The sequence below is a fragment of the Oenanthe melanoleuca genome, chromosome 23, assembly GCF_029582105.1.
Source record: "Oenanthe melanoleuca isolate GR-GAL-2019-014 chromosome 23, OMel1.0, whole genome shotgun sequence".
Classification (NCBI taxonomy): Eukaryota; Metazoa; Chordata; class Aves; order Passeriformes; family Muscicapidae; genus Oenanthe; species Oenanthe melanoleuca.
In genome coordinates this window covers 321,892-339,026 of record NC_079356.1, presented here as the reverse complement: position 1 = coordinate 339,026, position 17,135 = coordinate 321,892, and the positions used below count along the sequence as shown (strand labels likewise).

General features: G+C 55.5%; 1 protein-coding gene across 2 annotated transcripts in view; it reads right to left on the bottom strand.

The window, feature by feature from the left end:
• PTPRU (protein tyrosine phosphatase receptor type U) overlaps positions 1–17,135 on the bottom strand; it is a 56,614-nt gene that overhangs the window by 29,084 nt on the left and 10,395 nt on the right. For both annotated transcript variants that reach the window (XM_056509040.1, XM_056509041.1), the window contains exons 2-8: positions 12,039–12,167; positions 6,552–6,823; positions 6,401–6,482; positions 5,666–5,781; positions 5,311–5,485; positions 4,132–4,425; positions 3,226–3,534 (exon numbers count right to left, since the gene is read on the bottom strand). In XM_056509040.1, coding sequence (XP_056365015.1) covers positions 3,226–3,534; positions 4,132–4,425; positions 5,311–5,485; positions 5,666–5,781; positions 6,401–6,482; positions 6,552–6,823; positions 12,039–12,167 — 1,377 coding nt within the window. The remainder of the gene's footprint in view (positions 1–3,225; positions 3,535–4,131; positions 4,426–5,310; positions 5,486–5,665; positions 5,782–6,400; positions 6,483–6,551; positions 6,824–12,038; positions 12,168–17,135) is intronic.

The window sequence follows — 17,135 nt, the reverse complement described above, 5'->3', positions numbered from 1 at the left end:
CTGAGCCACCACGTTCCCTTTGCCGTGTCACTCATCTCCAGCACGTGCCACCAGACAGCTGGTGGCTCCCCAGGGAGATGCCCAAGGCATCGATGCCCCTGGATCCACTGGTGACACTTTGCCATGGGAGGGGGAGGTCCCCACAGCAGCACAAACCCCACAAGTACCACTTCCAGCACCTCAGCCCAGGCACCGGCAGCAGCACAGGGTGCCCGAGCTTTCCAGCATGAGGAAAAGAAAGAAATTCCCTTTTCCCCCACCACCCAACTTCCCCCCCGGAGCCATCAGCATCCTGTTGTGACACTGCCAGGAGCAGCAACAAGCTCACAGCCGGGCTCAACATGGCCCAGCCTCCCCTCTAATTAACAGCAGCACAATAATAACTGTAATTGCAGACGGCAGTCAGCGGCGCCGGGATCAATATCCGCTCCCGTATGAGGGATTTCTCCACCTGAGGCGGCCAGCGAGGGAGGGCACCAGCAGCATCCCCCACTCCCAAACCTCGCCGGGGACAGCAGCTCCTCTCTCTGATTGGTTTTTTCCCAGCTTTTGTCCAGGGGTGATTACGGGCCGGGAGAGAGGGATCACCTCCCGCGCGCCGTTTCCACCTGATTTACAAGTTAATTTAATCAGAGGCACTGTGTCCTACACGTGTACACACGCGCTTATTAAATTCGGGAAGAATTACAGAAACCTGTAGGGCAGGAAAGTGTGTACCTACAGAGACTGGGTTTTAATATACAGAACCTACACTATATATAATTGTATGTTATTTTCTATTATTATACATAGTCTGCATTATACAGACAATTACATCTTATTTTTTATTATTGTATGTTGTATCATTGTTTTTGTCCATAGGATAATTTATATATTATCTTAATATTATAATGCCTATATATTCACGTATATAAGTACACGTATCATGCTTCCACCCCAGGGTGAAAGAGAAGATGCACACAACAGCTCCCAGGTGTGCACATACCCCTCTGCTATGCATATTTGCAAACATATATTTATTTATGGAATTATATACATTTATCCTGGCTTGCAGCGCACGCACCCTGCCTGCACAGGGAGAACTGGCTCCCTGCAGCACCATCACACTGCAGGGATATTTCCACAGGGCCCAGGGACTGAGTTCCATCACTTCAAGCACACACAGAATGAAGTCTCCAGCTGTGGATCCATAGGACCTGGATCCATAGGGGGCAGCTGGACAACCCATGGACTCCCCTCAGTGTCCTGCCCACACGCCCAGCACAGCTTTGCCCAGGGTCCAAGAGGGATGCTGGAAACAACAGCCTTGGTTTGGCCCACTTACTTGGATTTTCCAGCCCAAAACCACGGTTTACCACTCAGGAGGGGGAGGTGCCTCTTTGCAGCCCACCAACAGCAGCCCCAGGGGATGCTGCTGCCAAAACAGACCTCATGCCAAAATAAACCACAATTAAGGGTCCTGTCATCAACGAGCTTTTGGCACCTTGGTTTACTTGCATGGGCAGCTGCTTATCCCACAGTTCTAGGAGCTCAAAGTCTCATCATCCTCCCAGGCAGGCTGGGCCAGACACGTGAGGAGTATCTGCCATATATCCATAGATCCATCTCCATGAGACTGAATGTATACACAGCCTCAAGTTCAATCCAAGGGGGAAGCCACTAGCCCCAGTTAATTGAGGCACAGGGAAAAGCAGCTGGAGTGATTAGAGTATAGCAAAAAGACATCTGGAGCTCCTGTATTAATATTCCATAAGCAAACAGCTGGAGCAGTCACAGCCCAGTGAGAACAACAGGAGCAATTATAGCTGGAAAATAAACCATGGGCAGGGTGGAGCTGGGTGCCCCCGCTGGGGCAGGCTCAGGGCTGGGGATGGGGAAAGTGCTGGTGTGCAGAAGAAGGTGCTGGATTTAGGCTTTGAAGACGAAAAAGGACCTAGAGACACTTTTAGCTCTGCTCTAGCTCTTCAGGTTTTGCTTTCCAGCCTAGGAGACAGGAGTGAGCATTGCACAAACAACTGAAAGCCTTGTGCAGGGAAATTCTGTGGCAGGCTTCTCCTCAGGGGTCCTCCAGAGCTCCAGAGCCAGCTCAATCCTTTGCAATTACTAGTTCCTTCACTTTAATTGCTGATTCTTGATGCTAAGAAGTGCTTTGAAGATTAATTCCATTTTTGCTTAACGGATGACTCCAGGTGAGAGCCATGGATGCTCCAGCCACACTCAGCCCCCAGCAGTCAGCAGTGGGAGAGGCCAGCCTTGGATGTGGCCTGTCACTGACAGAGGCACTGGACAAACAGAGCCAGCTCTGTCCTGTAGCTCCTGCCTTATCTCCAGAGCCCAGAGTGACTCAGGCACTGCTGATGGCAAGATGCAGTCAGGGTCAGGGGCAGGTGAGGCCGGACCTGGGAGACGTCTCCAGCAGCCTCAGCTTGAGCAGATCCTCAGGGAAGGGCTTGCCAGAGCAAGAGATTCCAAACCCAAGAAGTCTTGGAGCAATGCTGGAGTGTCAGTCAAGGATGTCCTCCTGCTCAGGTGACAGGGAACCCAGAAGAGGGCACAGCCAGAACAGGGGGAAAACAGGAGCAAAGCTGCTGCCAGAAACCGGGACCTCACCCCTGCAGAGCTCTCAGCACAAACCCGGACCCACCTGAGAGCAAACTTCACCAGGGAAGAGCCCCAGGGAAGCCAAGGAAAGCTGCACCTGTACTGGTGAACAGCACTTTTCCAGAAACGCAGCAGTGCTGAGTCCATCGGCAACCAAGCAGATAAAAGATGTTACCCAAGTGCAAAGCATTAATTGTGTTAATTGCTGTTATTATGGCTGCCAGGCTTTGGTTCCCAATAACAGGTGAGTGAGGACGACTCGTGCTGAGAGAAGCTGGGTATGAGCCAACTCCCACACCCTCCATTGGACCAGCCATGGGTAAAATTCCACTCCAGGGATGAGGGCATTGTGTCTGCAGTGACATCCCCATCCAGCCCCTGAGCCTCCCAGCCCACCAGGCATCTCCTTTCCACAAACACCATCACTGCCCCTTTCTCTCTCCTCCTGTCACACAGCTCTGGGGCTGGGAGATCCCCTTCACCTCCCCCTTGGCTCAGGAGATATTCCCATCATGCCCATGGGCCAGGAGCCAGGGATGCACACCATGCCTCAGGAAACACCCTAGCAGCTCAGCAGCTACGGAGCTGCAGCTCTGGGATGATGCACTCCCCAGGCAGACTCACCATCCTCATCTGTCTGGAATATCACCTCCTTGCCCTCCTTGCGCCCCTCAGGGTTGGAGAGGATGAGCTTGACGTGGATGTTCCTGTAGGGCAGCAGGTTTTTGATGGTGTAGCGGTTGCTGTTCCGCTCCATCTTCACGCACTCCTGGAAGGTCTGGTTGTGGCCACTGCCCACGAAGTAGCGGTAGCACAGGGACACGGTGTAGCTGTGGCAGCGGGTCAGGTTGTAGCCCAGGGGCTCCCACTGCAACGTCAGCTGTCGGGACTGGATTTCAGAGAAAGCCAGGCCTTTGGGGGCTCGCATGGGCTCTGTGGGGAAAAAGAGATGGGAGAGGTGAGCTAGGAGGCAAACATCCCACCGATTTATGTGTCTCATCAGGGAAAACCCTTTACAGCACAGGGACAAAAGGGACGAGTGCAGAGAGAAACCCTGACTGCAAAACTGGGACCAGCCCCAGCAAAGGATGCTGCTACCCTGCAGACAGGGCTGGGGACACCACTGGGGACATCTGTCAGCCACCAACCCTGAAGTTTGGGTTGCAGGGACAGCAGCCCTCACAGGCTCATCCTTCCCTGTGAACGTGAAGCAGGGTACCAGCCCCACAAGCAGCCCCAGATGCCCAGAGAAAGGTGCCTGTGCCATGGGAGCCCTTGTGCTGTCATCAAGCCCAAGTCAAGCTCTCCAGAGGAGGGACCAAGTGCCATCAGTGGGAGGGAGCTTAGCCAGCTCTAATTGCAGTGAATGGGAGAAGCAAACGAGGGACGCTCTGCCAGCAGCAGAGACACACACAGACACACACAGACACACACAGACACACACAGACGCCTTGGGTCAGCTCCTCTGCCCCCACAGGACGGGGCAGGGCTCGGGGCCAGGAGCTCTCCGGGAGATGCCACAGGACCCACCTGCACACTTGGTGCGGCTGATGAGCGGTGGCCCCGGCTTGCCAGTGCCGCCCTCGCCGGGCCGGGTGAGCAGGACGCTGATCTCGTACTCCGTGTCGGGGTCCAGGTGCCAGAGCTTGTAGGTCTGCATGTTGACAGCGTGCACCTCCGACCAGGGCCCCGAGGTCATGCGGTACTCGATCTCCTTGCGCACGATGGGGCCGTCGCCGATGATGGAGTTGGTGTTGAGCTGGATGATGAGGTAGGTGGAGCCGGCCCGGAGCAGCTGGGGAGGTGCAATGGGGGTGGGGGGCTCTGGAAGAGAGCGCAGAAGGGGCAGGTGGAGCATCCCTAGAGCCAGGCCAGCGCTGGCACAACCACCATGGTTTTATGTTATTGTTTACAGGCTGCAGTCAACGTGTTCCCAGTGTCTTTTCCCACACCAACCCACCACACTCAGGCTGGAGAAGAGAATCTTTGGATCTAAGTATGACCTTCCAGTATCTGAAGGGGCTACAAAGGAGATGGAGCATGTAATGACAGGACAAGGGGGAATGGCTTCACACTGATGCAAAGCAGGTTTAGATTAGACATTAGGAAAAGATTCTTCCCTGAGGGTGGGGAGGCCTTGGCACAGGTTGCCCAGAGAAGCTGTGGCTGCTCCATTACTGTAAGTGTCCAAGGCCAGGCTAGAGAGGGCTCTGAGCAACCTGATTGAGTGGAAGGTGTCCCTGCCCATGGCAGGGGATGGGGCTGGATGAGCTTTAAGGTCCCTTACAAACCATTCTGGGATTTGTGCTACACAGCACAGAACAAACTCGGATTCCCTACCCAGAGGATGTGGGAGTCACCCAAGAACAGGAAGTATCAATACAGTATTCAAACTTCAGGCTGTGCCTGTGCCCTCCATCACTTTCAGAAGGCTTTAACAGCTGCAATAGGGTTTCATCTGATCAAAACTTAATTATCTTTATAAGTCAGACGGCCCAGCATGGTGCCGCACAGTTTCACCATAATTAATTAATTCCCACCTACTGCAATCAAAAATAAATGATCTAAGGCTACCAGGAAAGGGAGTTTCTGGTTTTATGCTGCACAGTCCACATTTAACAACTCATCCACAGTGAGGAACTGCAATGCCATTGTCCCGGGCATCCCACACAGCAGAGCAGGCGGACAGGGCGAGGGCAGCTGACCCACCTTTGACGATGAGCTCGGCGAAGTTGGAGACGCCGGCGCCGCGGGCGGCCTGGGTGACGCAGCGGTACAGGTCCTGCTCCGCCTTGGACACCGCGTCCAGCTGGAACGTGGCCAGGAAGCGCCGGTGGCTGATGTGCTTCACCGAGGCCGCAGGGACCAGCTCGCCGCTCTGCCTCTGCCCACGGGACACGCGGTGTCACGGAGGTTCGCTGCCACCTCCGGAGCCACCGGGGCTGTCCCCACACGGTGCTTAAGAGCAGGGGCATCGCCCTTCTCCCGCCCTGCAGCGGGGATTTCTGCACAGGAAAGCCATGCGTGCAGCTGGCTGTGGCAGTTTCACCACACCGCTCCTCACCTGCAGGAGGAAGCGCTCGGCCTCGGCCGCCTTGCCCGCGGCCACGCACTGGAAGGTGGCGTTTTGTCCCGCATTCACCTCCACGTCGCCCAGGCGCGAGAAATGCGGCGCTTTCGCTGCCGAGGGACAAAGCAAGGGGTGAGGAAGGACCTGAGCTCCAAGGGGCCCCACGGCAGCACTGCTGCAAAATTCCCTCCGCACCCAAAAACCCACCCAGGATGTCACAGCTGAGCTGAGCCTGATGCCCACCCTCCCAGCCATGTGCTCCTGTCCCCACAGAACCAGCCAGTGTCCCAGGGAGGGATAAGCCTTTCTCTCCAGCACTTCACAGTGCTGGTCTGCCAGATGCTGAGTATTGATAGAGGGGGCAGGTCTCCTGCCTGAAAGAAATAGGGATGACCCCAAGAGCCAGTGTGTTGGGACAGTCTGGGATTCTGGGTCCCCACTAGCCTCGGAGGCCTCTCTTGATGGGGACACTCAGGCCTCGTGTTCAGTCTTTTCCAAAAGCAATGTCGGAGCTGGTGGAGACAGGGATGGAGATGCAAAAAAGGAGCCTCGGGGGAGCCCAGGAGATGGAGCTCCACCAGCCCAGGTAACTTCAGGGCACCCAGTGCCACCAGACTGCACCCTGGCATTGGGCCCTCCTCCCTCCCCAGGACCACCCCAATGGACAAGCTCCAAGCCCTGCTGCCCAGCCCAGCCCAGCCCCCTCAGGTCCCATCCCACGGCACTCACAGCAGGGATAATTCAGGAGCAATATGTCATCCAGGCCCAGGTAGCCCCTGCGCTCGCTGGAAACCACCGCCTCGAACAGCACCTGCGGCACCAAACAGGGGTCACCCGCGGCCAGGGGGCCGGGCTGGGGCCAGGGGGATGCTGGCCTCACCTGGTACTCGCTGGGCCAGAAGAGGCTGACCGCCAGCTCCGCCTGGTGCCACTGGCGGCCGTGCGAGCCGGACGCGTTCCAGACGGCGCTGCCCAGCGCGCCCCCGGCCGCGCGCACGAAGGCGCTGAGCGCGCCGGGGCTGCGGCCGTCCCGGCTGAACATGAAGTAGCTGAACTGCAGGCAGTGCGTGTCATTCTCACTCAGTGCTTGGAGCAGCAGCTGAGCTTTCTGGCCCGGGGTGTGCTGAGAGGAGTTCACCATCAAGTAGGAGCCTGGGGCAGCGGGGGAGAAGGGGGAAAGAGTGGAGCAGTGTGAGGATGCTGAAGGGTCTGGAGGGGCCACACAGGCGGCGGCTGAGGGCACTCAGTGTGTTCAGCTGGAGCAGAGGACACTGAGGGCAGAGCTCAGCAGGGGCTGCAGCTCCAATCTCTGCTCCCTGGGCCAGGGCAGCTCAGGCTGGAGCTCAGGGAAAGGTTCTTCCCTCCCCCAGAGGTGCTGGCACTGCCCAGGCTCCCAGGGAATGGGCACGGCCCCGAGGCTGCCAGAGCTCCAGGGATCGACAGGGGGATTGCTGGGGGTCTGGGCAGGGACAGGGGCTGGACTGGATGATCCCTGTGGGTCCCTCTCAACTAAGGACATTCTATGATTCTAATCCCCCTCTTCCACCTCTCCTGAGCTCTACCAGAAGGGATAGAGAAGATGGAGGATGTGGGGCCACAAAGATGTCCATGTACCCCAGGGTGCTGGCCCATGACAGCCCACGAGGGTGTGCAGGACAGGAGGGAGCTGGGATGGGCTCAGGGGCAGATGCTTTTGGGCAGCAGCAGGACGCTGCAGTGGGACCTGGCTGCTGGATGAGGAGGGGAAGATCAGAGCTGCTGCCTCCCCAGGGTACCAGGGTCAGGAAAAGCTCCAATGTCACCCTCCTTTAACTCTCACAGCTTTGGCTGCATCAATCCCCCTCCCCAGACGGGCCCCAGCTGTTTAACTCCACTCCCAGCTCCTCGTAAGATTTACCACACAGTTGTCACTGCATTTAAACTGTGCTCAGCAGGCACTTGCAGGGGGAAAACCTTGTTGGCTTAACAAGCAGCAGCAGCATCCTAGCTCTCAGGGCTGTCATTCCCAGACCTGCCTCACCACCAGACGCCGCTGGGATCCCACCTCCCACCACCCAACATCACCAGCAGCACAATCAGGAGCCCCAGCACAGCCTTGAAGCTGTACTTATAGGGCAGGCAGGATTGCAATCCCAAAGGGGACCCCAAAGGCAGCATCATTTCCTGTTCCTGCACACTCCAGCCCAGGCAGTCCAGAGGCAGGAGGGAATGCAGGAGTCCTAGCCCTTGGTGGCAGCTCCCAGAGCTGTCCCAGAGCCGTGGGGTTGGCACACAGGATGGATGGGACATGGGATGCATGGGAAGCTGCCCCACCGAATCCTCCCCCTCACCAAAGGCAAGGGCAATATTAATCTCCATTTTAATACCAGCAGAAGCTGTAAATAACAAAGCTGGGCCGTTTATTCAAGCCTACCATTGTTTTCCTGACAGTCAGTGCTTCGTTATTAATTCTAAACTCAGGCGCTTTCCTCCCATCAACTCCCACTGAGCAGCTCCAAGAAAAGCCTAAGGAGAGTGAAGGAGAATTGCAGGGGGCACCCATCCATTTCCCTGCAACACTTGGGATTGCAGGAGGCACCCATTCACTGCCCCAGAATTTGGGACCTGCACCTGGGGGGGACCCCAAAAACACCCAGGGGTCACAGCACCAGCTGGGGTGACACAGTGCCAGTACCAGACATCTCCCAGTGCACTCTTCAGGCACGGGAGCTGGGGCAAGCAAAGCAATCCCTAAAGGGGAAATGTTCAGCACAGCACTGACCTGCACGGCTGCCTGGTCCTGCCAGCCCCTTGGGGTGGCCACTCAGGGTGAAATAAAATGATGACAATTTATTTCCTCAGAGTCCAGCACAGCTCGTTTCACACACCAAGGGGAAGCCACTATGTCCATGCTTCTCTTTTTTCTCCTCTTATTTCCCCCAGCAAAATTACTTCTGCTCTAATGAGATCAGCCCTATTTGGCCCAGGCAACAGCAGAGTGGAGAGAGACCACTGACCCACCCCATGCCAGGGGACATCTCCCAAAAGCCACTTCATTAACGAATGGGCTCTTGTTAACAAACACAGGCCCTTCCTCTGCCCTCCCTTTACTAACAAAAAGCCACAGGACCAAAATAAAGAGGCCAAGACTAAAATTAAACCACTCATGAGTTATTTTAAAAGACAGAGAATGCCCATAAGGTCACCTGGGAGCAGGGATGCACCTGAGCATCCCTCATTGGGCAGGTATTCCCACACACACTATTTTCCCCTCTTAATTTTCTTCCTGGTGTTGCATGATTGGAAAAAGCAGGTTCCAACCCCTCGCTTTTGTGCTAATTTTATCCTCCTCTGCTGTAAATATCTGGCATGAGCCTGAAGCCCAGGGTGTGGGTTGGGTTTCTTTTGTAAACATAAGAGAAGCAGAGGTACTTCAAACTGCCAGAGGGTAGGGTTGGATGGGATATTGGGCAGGAATTGTTCCCTGTGAGGGAGGGCAGGGCTGGCACAGGGTGCCCAGAGAAGCTGTGGCTGCCCCTGGATCCCTGGCAGTGCCCAGGGCCAGTTGAAGCCCAGGGAGGGAAGGGGCAGCTCTTTTTATGGTGCTGCCCATCCCAAGGGTCCTGCCTGCCACTGCATCCCTCCAGGGAAAACCCAAACAGCCCTGTAAGAAGAGGGGGAAGAACCCACTCCCCCTGCTTCCCGTCTCAATGAGTTTTTCCTCCTACAAAATCATCGAGAGATAAAAATAAATTAAAAAGAGCTTCCAAGAGCTATTAGAAGGCAGGGAAGGCAGGCAGGATGACAGGGAGAGGGCGGCACTGCCAGACAAGAGGTGCCAGGGGAGCAGGTCTGAGCACTGCAGCATCTGTCTCCAGGAAATGCTGCTGGAGGACAAAGCTGGCGTGTGCCGGATCCTTCTCCGTGTCAGAGCCGGCACGGGAACCAGGAACCACTCCCAGTGCTGAGCTGAGCACCTCCCAAAGCAGCCCCAGCACCAGGGGCTGATGTCCCACCACCCTTGGACACGCTGCAGCAATTCCCATGGCAGCAAACAATCCCTTGTGGTTCAAGGGTTTTATGGGTGGGCAGCAGGAGCTGAGTGGGAAGCCGTGCTTGAGCTGGGAGCTGAGCAAGTCCTTGGATGGGATGGGGAGACATCTGAGCTCTTGGGTGGGGACAACAGCTCAGTCCCCCACAGCACAGGACAGGGTTGTGCAGGAACACAGCAGCTCCATGCACCGGGAGTTTGCTAATGTCAGTGAGGAAAAATCTAGGAAAAAAGCATATTTGAGGAAAAATGCCACCCACAAATATGTATTTGAATATTTTGAGTGAGGGACCTCAGAGCCCCTTTCAGTACCAAAAGAGACTGCAGGAGAGCTGGAGAGGGATTGGGGACAAGGGACAGAGGGACAGGCACAGGGAATGGCTCCCACTGCCAGAGGGCAGGGCTGGGGGGGATCCTGGGCAGGAATTGTTCCCTGGCAGGGTGGGCAGGGCTGGGATGGAATTGCCAGAGCAGCTGTGGCTGCCCCTGGATCCCTGGCAGTGCCCAAGGCCAGGCTGGACATTGGGAGCAGCCTGGAATAGGGGAAGGTGCCCCTGCTATGGCTGGGAGTGGAACTGGATGAATTTTAAGGTCCCTTCCAACCCAAGCTAGTCTGGGACTGCAGGCTCACACCTGCCTTACCCAGCTCCCTACAGCTGCTCCTTTAAAAAAGGAACAATAAAGACACAAAAAAAACCCAATAATCACGACTGCAATGTGGGAGAGACCCATCTGTCATCTTTAGGTGAACGAGAGACAAGTCAAGAGAAGGGGGGAAAAAGCCCCAAACCAAACAAGAAAGCAAGAAGAGAGTGGGATGGAAAGGTAGCAGCAGGTGGCCAGCAGCCAGCGCCCACTCCAATAAATCCTACACTCCTTGAAACTGGCTGATCTCCAATAAAAACTCATTTCAATCTGAGACCACGAGACTCTTTGGAAAGTGCTCCCTGGAGAGGCCCTGGTGCTGTGAAGTCCCTTTGATCCCTGAGCTGCTGCAAGGGCCGAGGGGTGATGGGGCTGCAGGAGCCTCATGCACAGCTCCCCACCCCAAAGAGGGTAAAACCAGCCAAAGAGGGGTCCCTGCACCCCCTGGTGCCCCAAGACCATCTACTGCTCTGAGGGGAGCTACAGGGACAAAAATCTCTTCCCAGGGTGACTGCAATGCTCACACCATCCAACCTGAGATGTCACACCCCCCTCCCCATCAGTCCTGCAGTTCACCCCTTAAACTCTTTGTTCCTCGAGTAGGGAGAGCAGCCCCATTCCAGCCAACCCTCCAGCCCCCCTGCAAGCCCCCAGCCTTTAAACTCAGGCAGTTCACTGCAGATGTTAAATTACAACTGAATACTGAGCAGGAAATTCAACTAATTACAGGTTTCAGACTCCATCATGAGCCACCTCAACTCCCAGCTCTGCTTTCCCCAGGAAGCCCCCCTGGACATACACCAATTAGGATAGCTCAGTTTAAAGCAATTACTTGGAAAAATCATCAAGGGAGGAGCAGGGATCTGCCAGCACCCAGGACATGCCAGGAGGGACAGGATGGAAGGCAAAGGGGATGGAAAAGGCAATGGCAGAGGAGAGTTAGTGGAGGGGAAAAGCCAAACTAAGCCCTGGCATAAACAAGGCACAAGATAAACAGCTGGAGGCAGGTTGATGGAACAGTAAAGAGTTTCCTATAAAGCAGGTAATATCTTAATAAACAGAAAAGGTCATTTTTACTGTTGAGCTGTAAACCAGCTCTCCTGTCTTCCTGCCCATCCTCAGCACAGGACTTGGCCTTCAGGACCAGGCAGAAGCCAGCAGCCAAAAACAAGGAGCATCTCACATCCAGTGAACCCCACTGAGCAAATGGGTTCAGGGATGACTCAAGGGGGTCACAGCAGGACAGAGTTCAGAGCAGGGAATGAGCAAAGCGCCCAGATGCACCAGGCATGGTGCCCACACCATCCTCGTGGAGAAGGGAGCTCCTCACAGCTGCCTGGCCACCAGAGAAGACATGGACCCAGAAAATAACAAAAAACTATTTAAAACAAATTAAAATTTTATAATAAAATAAGAAAAAAATTTAAATGTTAGATTTTTTTAAAAATCCATTGTCATTTTCTTCCTTACCTTTCCCAAGATTTTGGAGATGCCTCCAACTCACAAGCCCTTCCCCACAGCTGAAAAAGCCAGAACTGTTTTTTCCCCCATTTCCCACAGACCCAGGGAGAAGCCAAGCCTAAAACACTGCAGGAATTAAACAAGGAGGAGCCACATGGTCTAGCCCTGGCGTACAGCACAGAGGTGGGGTAGGGACAGAGGCCCCAGAGACAGGGGCACGCCAGGACTCACCATGAGGCAGGTCAGGGGTCAGGTGAGGCATCAGGTAACTGCGGAGGAGCTCCCAGTCGAAGTCATCGTCCTCGCCCTGGCTGTACTCACACTGGCTGGGGTCACTGTCCTCCTCGAAGGTGCAGCCAGCTGTGGGGACACACCTGTCAGCCCCTGAGCCCCCAGAGCAGCTGCTCCCTCCCCAGGATGCCACCAGGACAGTGTGACACCCCTGCAATGTCCCACCAGGACAGTGTGACACCCCTGCAATGCCCCACCAGGACGTGTGTGACACCCCTGCAATGTCCCACCAGGAATTGTGTGACACCCCTGCAATGTCCCACCAGGAATTGTGTGACATCCCTGCAGTGTCCCACCAGGACGGTGTGACATCCCTGCAATGTCCCACCAGGACAGTGTGACACCCCTGCAATGCCCCACCAGGACGGTGTGACACCCCTGCAATGTCCCACCAGGACGGTGTGACATCCCTGCAATGTCCCACCAGGCAGTGTGACACCCCTGCAATGTCCCACCAGGACGGTGTGACATCCCTGCAATGTCCCACCAGGCAGTGTGACACCCCTGCAATGTCCCACCAGGACAGTGTGACATCCCTGCAATGTCCCACCAGGACAGTGTGACACCCCTGCAATGTCCCACCAGGACAGTGTGACATCCCTGCAATGCCCCACCAGGACAGTGTGACACCCCTGCAACGCCCCACCAGGACAGTGTGACATCCCTGCAATGTCCCACCAGGACAGTGTGACATCCCTGCAATGTCCCACCAGGAATTGTGTGACACCCCTGCAATGCCCCACCAGGACAGTGTGACATCCCTGCAATGTCCCACCAGGACAGTGTGACACCCCTGCAACGCCCCACCAGGACAGTGTGACATCCCTGCAATGCTGGGGGACTCCAGACGTTCCCCAAGACATGTCCCAAGGGCAGGGGTCAGGTCCTGCTGGCAGGTGCCAGGTCCCAGGGAGGCCTCAGCAGCAGGAGCAGCATGCAGCTCTCAGTTTTGCTTCCCAAGGTAGCACAAGGGGCTTCCCCCAGGAAACAGCTTGTCTGTGGTGGCCACACAAAATTGGTGCTTTGACCCCAAACCTGCAGCTTGGTTTCCTGGGGGTCTCCCCACGGCCCGGTGTGAGTCTGGCAGTTCTGAGCCAGGCCCTGAGCCCCCTCAGCGCTGCTGAGTCCTGTGGGCAGCTCTATTTTATTACAGGTTCATCTCCTGGGAATCTGAGGATGCTCACAGCGCAGCTCCCTGGTGCACGGCGTGCACGGAGCAGATGCCAAAAGGCCACTTGCTCTCACGGGAGGGGACACAGACAGCCCCCTCCCATCATCCCAGCTCCCACCCACCCCCGTTTTCCAGCTCCCCCGTGCAGCCCTGTCCCCATCCCGCTCCATCCGAGCCCGGCCCGCGGGGCTGCTGGCTCACACTGCCCCATTGTCCCTTAAGCCGCGGTCACAGGCCCAGCGCTCATTAACGAGGGGCCCGGGAGCCCTGAGCAAGCGGAATGAACAAAAGCAAATATCCCCTAATGGGCCGGCAGGAAAACAGAGCGGGGCCAGGGGATTATTTCTGCTGTTTTCTTCCCATTTTATCCCAAATTACATCAGTAATTCCCCCGCCACCCAGGGATTTGGCAGTTAATGGCCTCACTGCCGGCACGGGTTGTGCTTCCCTGTGCTCAGGGATGCCTGGATGCAACACTCCATCAAACATGAGTCCAAACACTGGGAAAAAAGCCCGTAAGATGCCCAGGAAATTTCAAATCCCAACTCTATCATATGTAAGAAGACATTTGCGGCTTTTTTCACCCCTCTGCGCTCATTTGTTAAAGCACGAGGGCACATTCCAGCTCCGTCACCAACTGTTTTTTCCTCTCAGAGCCATAAGAAACTTCTTTTTTAAAAAGTGTAAGCAAATTGTCTCCTATTCATACGTCTGGAAGCACTGAGACATCACAGCTTTCTTAAAGCCCTTCCCGAAATGGAGCGTCTGCCCAGCCCACGTGCGGATGTGCCCCCGCACCACAGCCCTGGTCCTCAGCTCTCACCACGAGACGTGTCAGATTTTAGAGTCTGGAACTTGGCTGCACTTTCCAACGGGAGGAAAAGCACAAATCTGTCAAAATTTTCCAGGAAGGAAGGAAAATAAAATAAATTTCAAAATAAAACAGTGTCAGAGACTAAGTGCCAAGTGATTTAAAAGAAAAAAAGCCCAAGTGTTTCTTTCCAAGATATAAAGAGCAGGATATTCTGGGAGGCAGAAATTTGTTCTTGGGGGATTTTTTTTTTTTGGCCTGAGAAACCAGAGCAGAGACAAACAATGTTTCAGGCTGGCAGAGCCCCATTCCCAGGGAAAAGTGATTCCTTCACCCCCAATAAACTATTCCCTAATGAGATGTGTGTCCTCCTCCCCGTCCTGGACTCAGCCCCCACCCAAACCCTGCTGCCCCCAGCCCACGGCTCCATCACCCACGGCTGCACCCTCGGCCCCCCACGGGCTCCACAAGTTTAAAACGCAATTCCAGAGCAGACACTGTGCTGGCCGGGCTGATCCATCTCCCTCCTCAGACAGGTTTACTGCCTCGGCACGAGCCTGGCCTCCCATCCACGGCACAAAACGAAGGCAGTTCCACTGGCCACTCCATTTCCCTGACTAATTTGTCCGTGATTTGTACACACAGGGAAAAAAGCCAAAGGGTTTCACGAGCCTTGGTTTCCATGAGTTATGGGATGCTCCTGGCACCATCTCTCCCCAGCCAAGGACAGGGCTGGGAGAAGCTCAACCTCCAGCAGGTTCTCCCGCCTCATAACAAGATTAAGGACATAAAAATTAACACCTGAGCAATTAAATGCCAACTGCCCAACTCCACAGGGGGTGGTTGGAGGTGCTGTGGAAAGCCAGAGGAGGGCAGGGAGGCTGCAACCCAAAATGCCCATCTGCAGCAGTGGGAGGGTTCCATCCCAAGGGCAGCAGGACAGGGAGCTGGGTGAGACTGCTCCGGGTATGGACACACCCTGAAAATGAACCAAGGAGCCCCCGGCTCCCAGAGCTGGCTCCAGGCCAGGTGACAGCAGATCCGGGGTGAAGGCAGCGAGCGCGGGAGGTGAGATCCCAACCTGGCAACAGCTAAAAATACTGCAGGGAGCCGGGGGTCTGCCCCGGGGGTGGGAGGTGTCTGAGACAGCCTGAACACCCCAAAGCTGCCTCAACACCCCAAGCACAGAGCCCCCACACAAAACCCCCATAGCATCACAGCGTTCCTGGGCAGAGGGGAGAGAGGGGTGAGCACCAACACAGGCGTTTAACACCAGATGGACCAGAATATTCCTTAAAATACTGACAAATGAGGTGGTTTGAGAGACTTGCTAGGGAGATGGAGACCTGTGCTGCTCAGCCTCCTCCAGGTACTGCTGCCACCTCCATGGATCCACCACCTGCCCAGGTGGAAAGGAGCAGGGACAGGCACCAGTGCAGAGGTTAAACACCAGATGAAGCACGATTGTTAGAAAGCAAGCAAAAACAGGTGGCTTGAGGGGCTTGTCAGGGAGCCTGGTGGCAGGCTCAGCATCCCCCCAGCTACCACTGCAGCACCAGGGCATGCTGAGGGAGCAGAGGCACGGGCACCAGCATGAGGATTAAACACCAGATGCACTAAATTTTCTTAAGAAGAAAGAAAAGGAGGTGGATTAATGGATTCACCAGGGAGAAGGGCACCACTGCCACTCAGCATCCCCCTCTACAGGGATGGAGAGGAGGAAATCTGGGGAGGGGAGGGACTAACGATTCACAAAGAAGAGGGAGGAAAAGCAAGACCAAACAGCCAAGTACAAAGGACAGCATCTAATTAATTCTCCGTGGCCACCAAGGAGCGTGGCCGCCTGCCCACAGCCCACCCCGCGCTCTTTCATCCACATAGTCTACGCTGCTCCCTCCTCCAAGTTAATTACACACTTAAATCTTTCCTGTTTAACCTCCTGCACCATGGGACACGATCCATGGCTTCTCTTGCCTTTTATCGAGCAGCCTTGAGAAGGCTCCTGTGCCAAAGGGCAGCCCAGCACCATCCAGAATTGGGATCACAGTCCAGCACCATCCAGGACTGGGACCATAGCCCAGCACCATCCAGGATGGCAGGATTGGGATCACAGCTCAGCACCATCCAGGATTTGGACCATAGCCCAGCACCATCCAGGATTGGGATCACAGCCCAGCACCATCTGGGATGGCAGGACTGTGCTCTCCCCGACCCAAGACCCTCTGGGGTATCATCTGATGGGAATGGTACACCAATAATGTCCCAAAATGGGGACAGGCCTTATGAAAAACGGGCTCATACCAAAACTGTGCTGTTTGCCCAGAGCTACAAAATACAGTGCAGCCCCCCAGGACACCCAGTCCTGATGGGAAAAAGCCTATTTTGCTCCTCCCCTGGCGTAGCCAGACTGGGTCAGCCCCATGGTCATCTCTGGGGTGCAGAAAGCCACCCTGCAGAGTAAAACCTTCATATGACTACACCAAGATGTGGCAGGGGGTGAAGAGAGCTCTCCTGCCATCAAACCCAGAGTGTCCACTGCCTCCCAGGAGAAGGGATGGAGCCAGGGGCTTCACAGTTGTTCACCCCAAACCATCATGCCCATGGCCTCTCCTCTCACAGCTCTTTGTCTGCACCAAAGGATGAAGCTCTTAACAGTGTAAATGGTCAACGAGCTGCTGCAAATGGGGAAGCAGGCACAGAGGGGATGTGGTGAAGTCCCAGAACGCTGGCAGCCCGGGATCACCCCAGGGATGGCAGAGAGCCCAGGGAAATGGGTTTGCTGGGACACAGAGCCACAGCTCCAGCAGAGCCCGGCAAGGTGCCATCCCTTCCCCAGCACCCCCGGAGCAGAGCCAGCTTCCACCTCCCAGATCCCAGCTGCTATTTAAAGGTGCTTTCCTTGGCACACTCCTACAGGAACGTGCCCCAGGAAGGAAATGCTGGGAGCTGCTTCCCTCCGGGTGCCGGCAGACACGGGGACAGGGAGCACGTTCTGAACTCCTCTAAATTAGATGCACTGCTCAGCCAGTGAGACCCTGTACACAGCACCCCACAG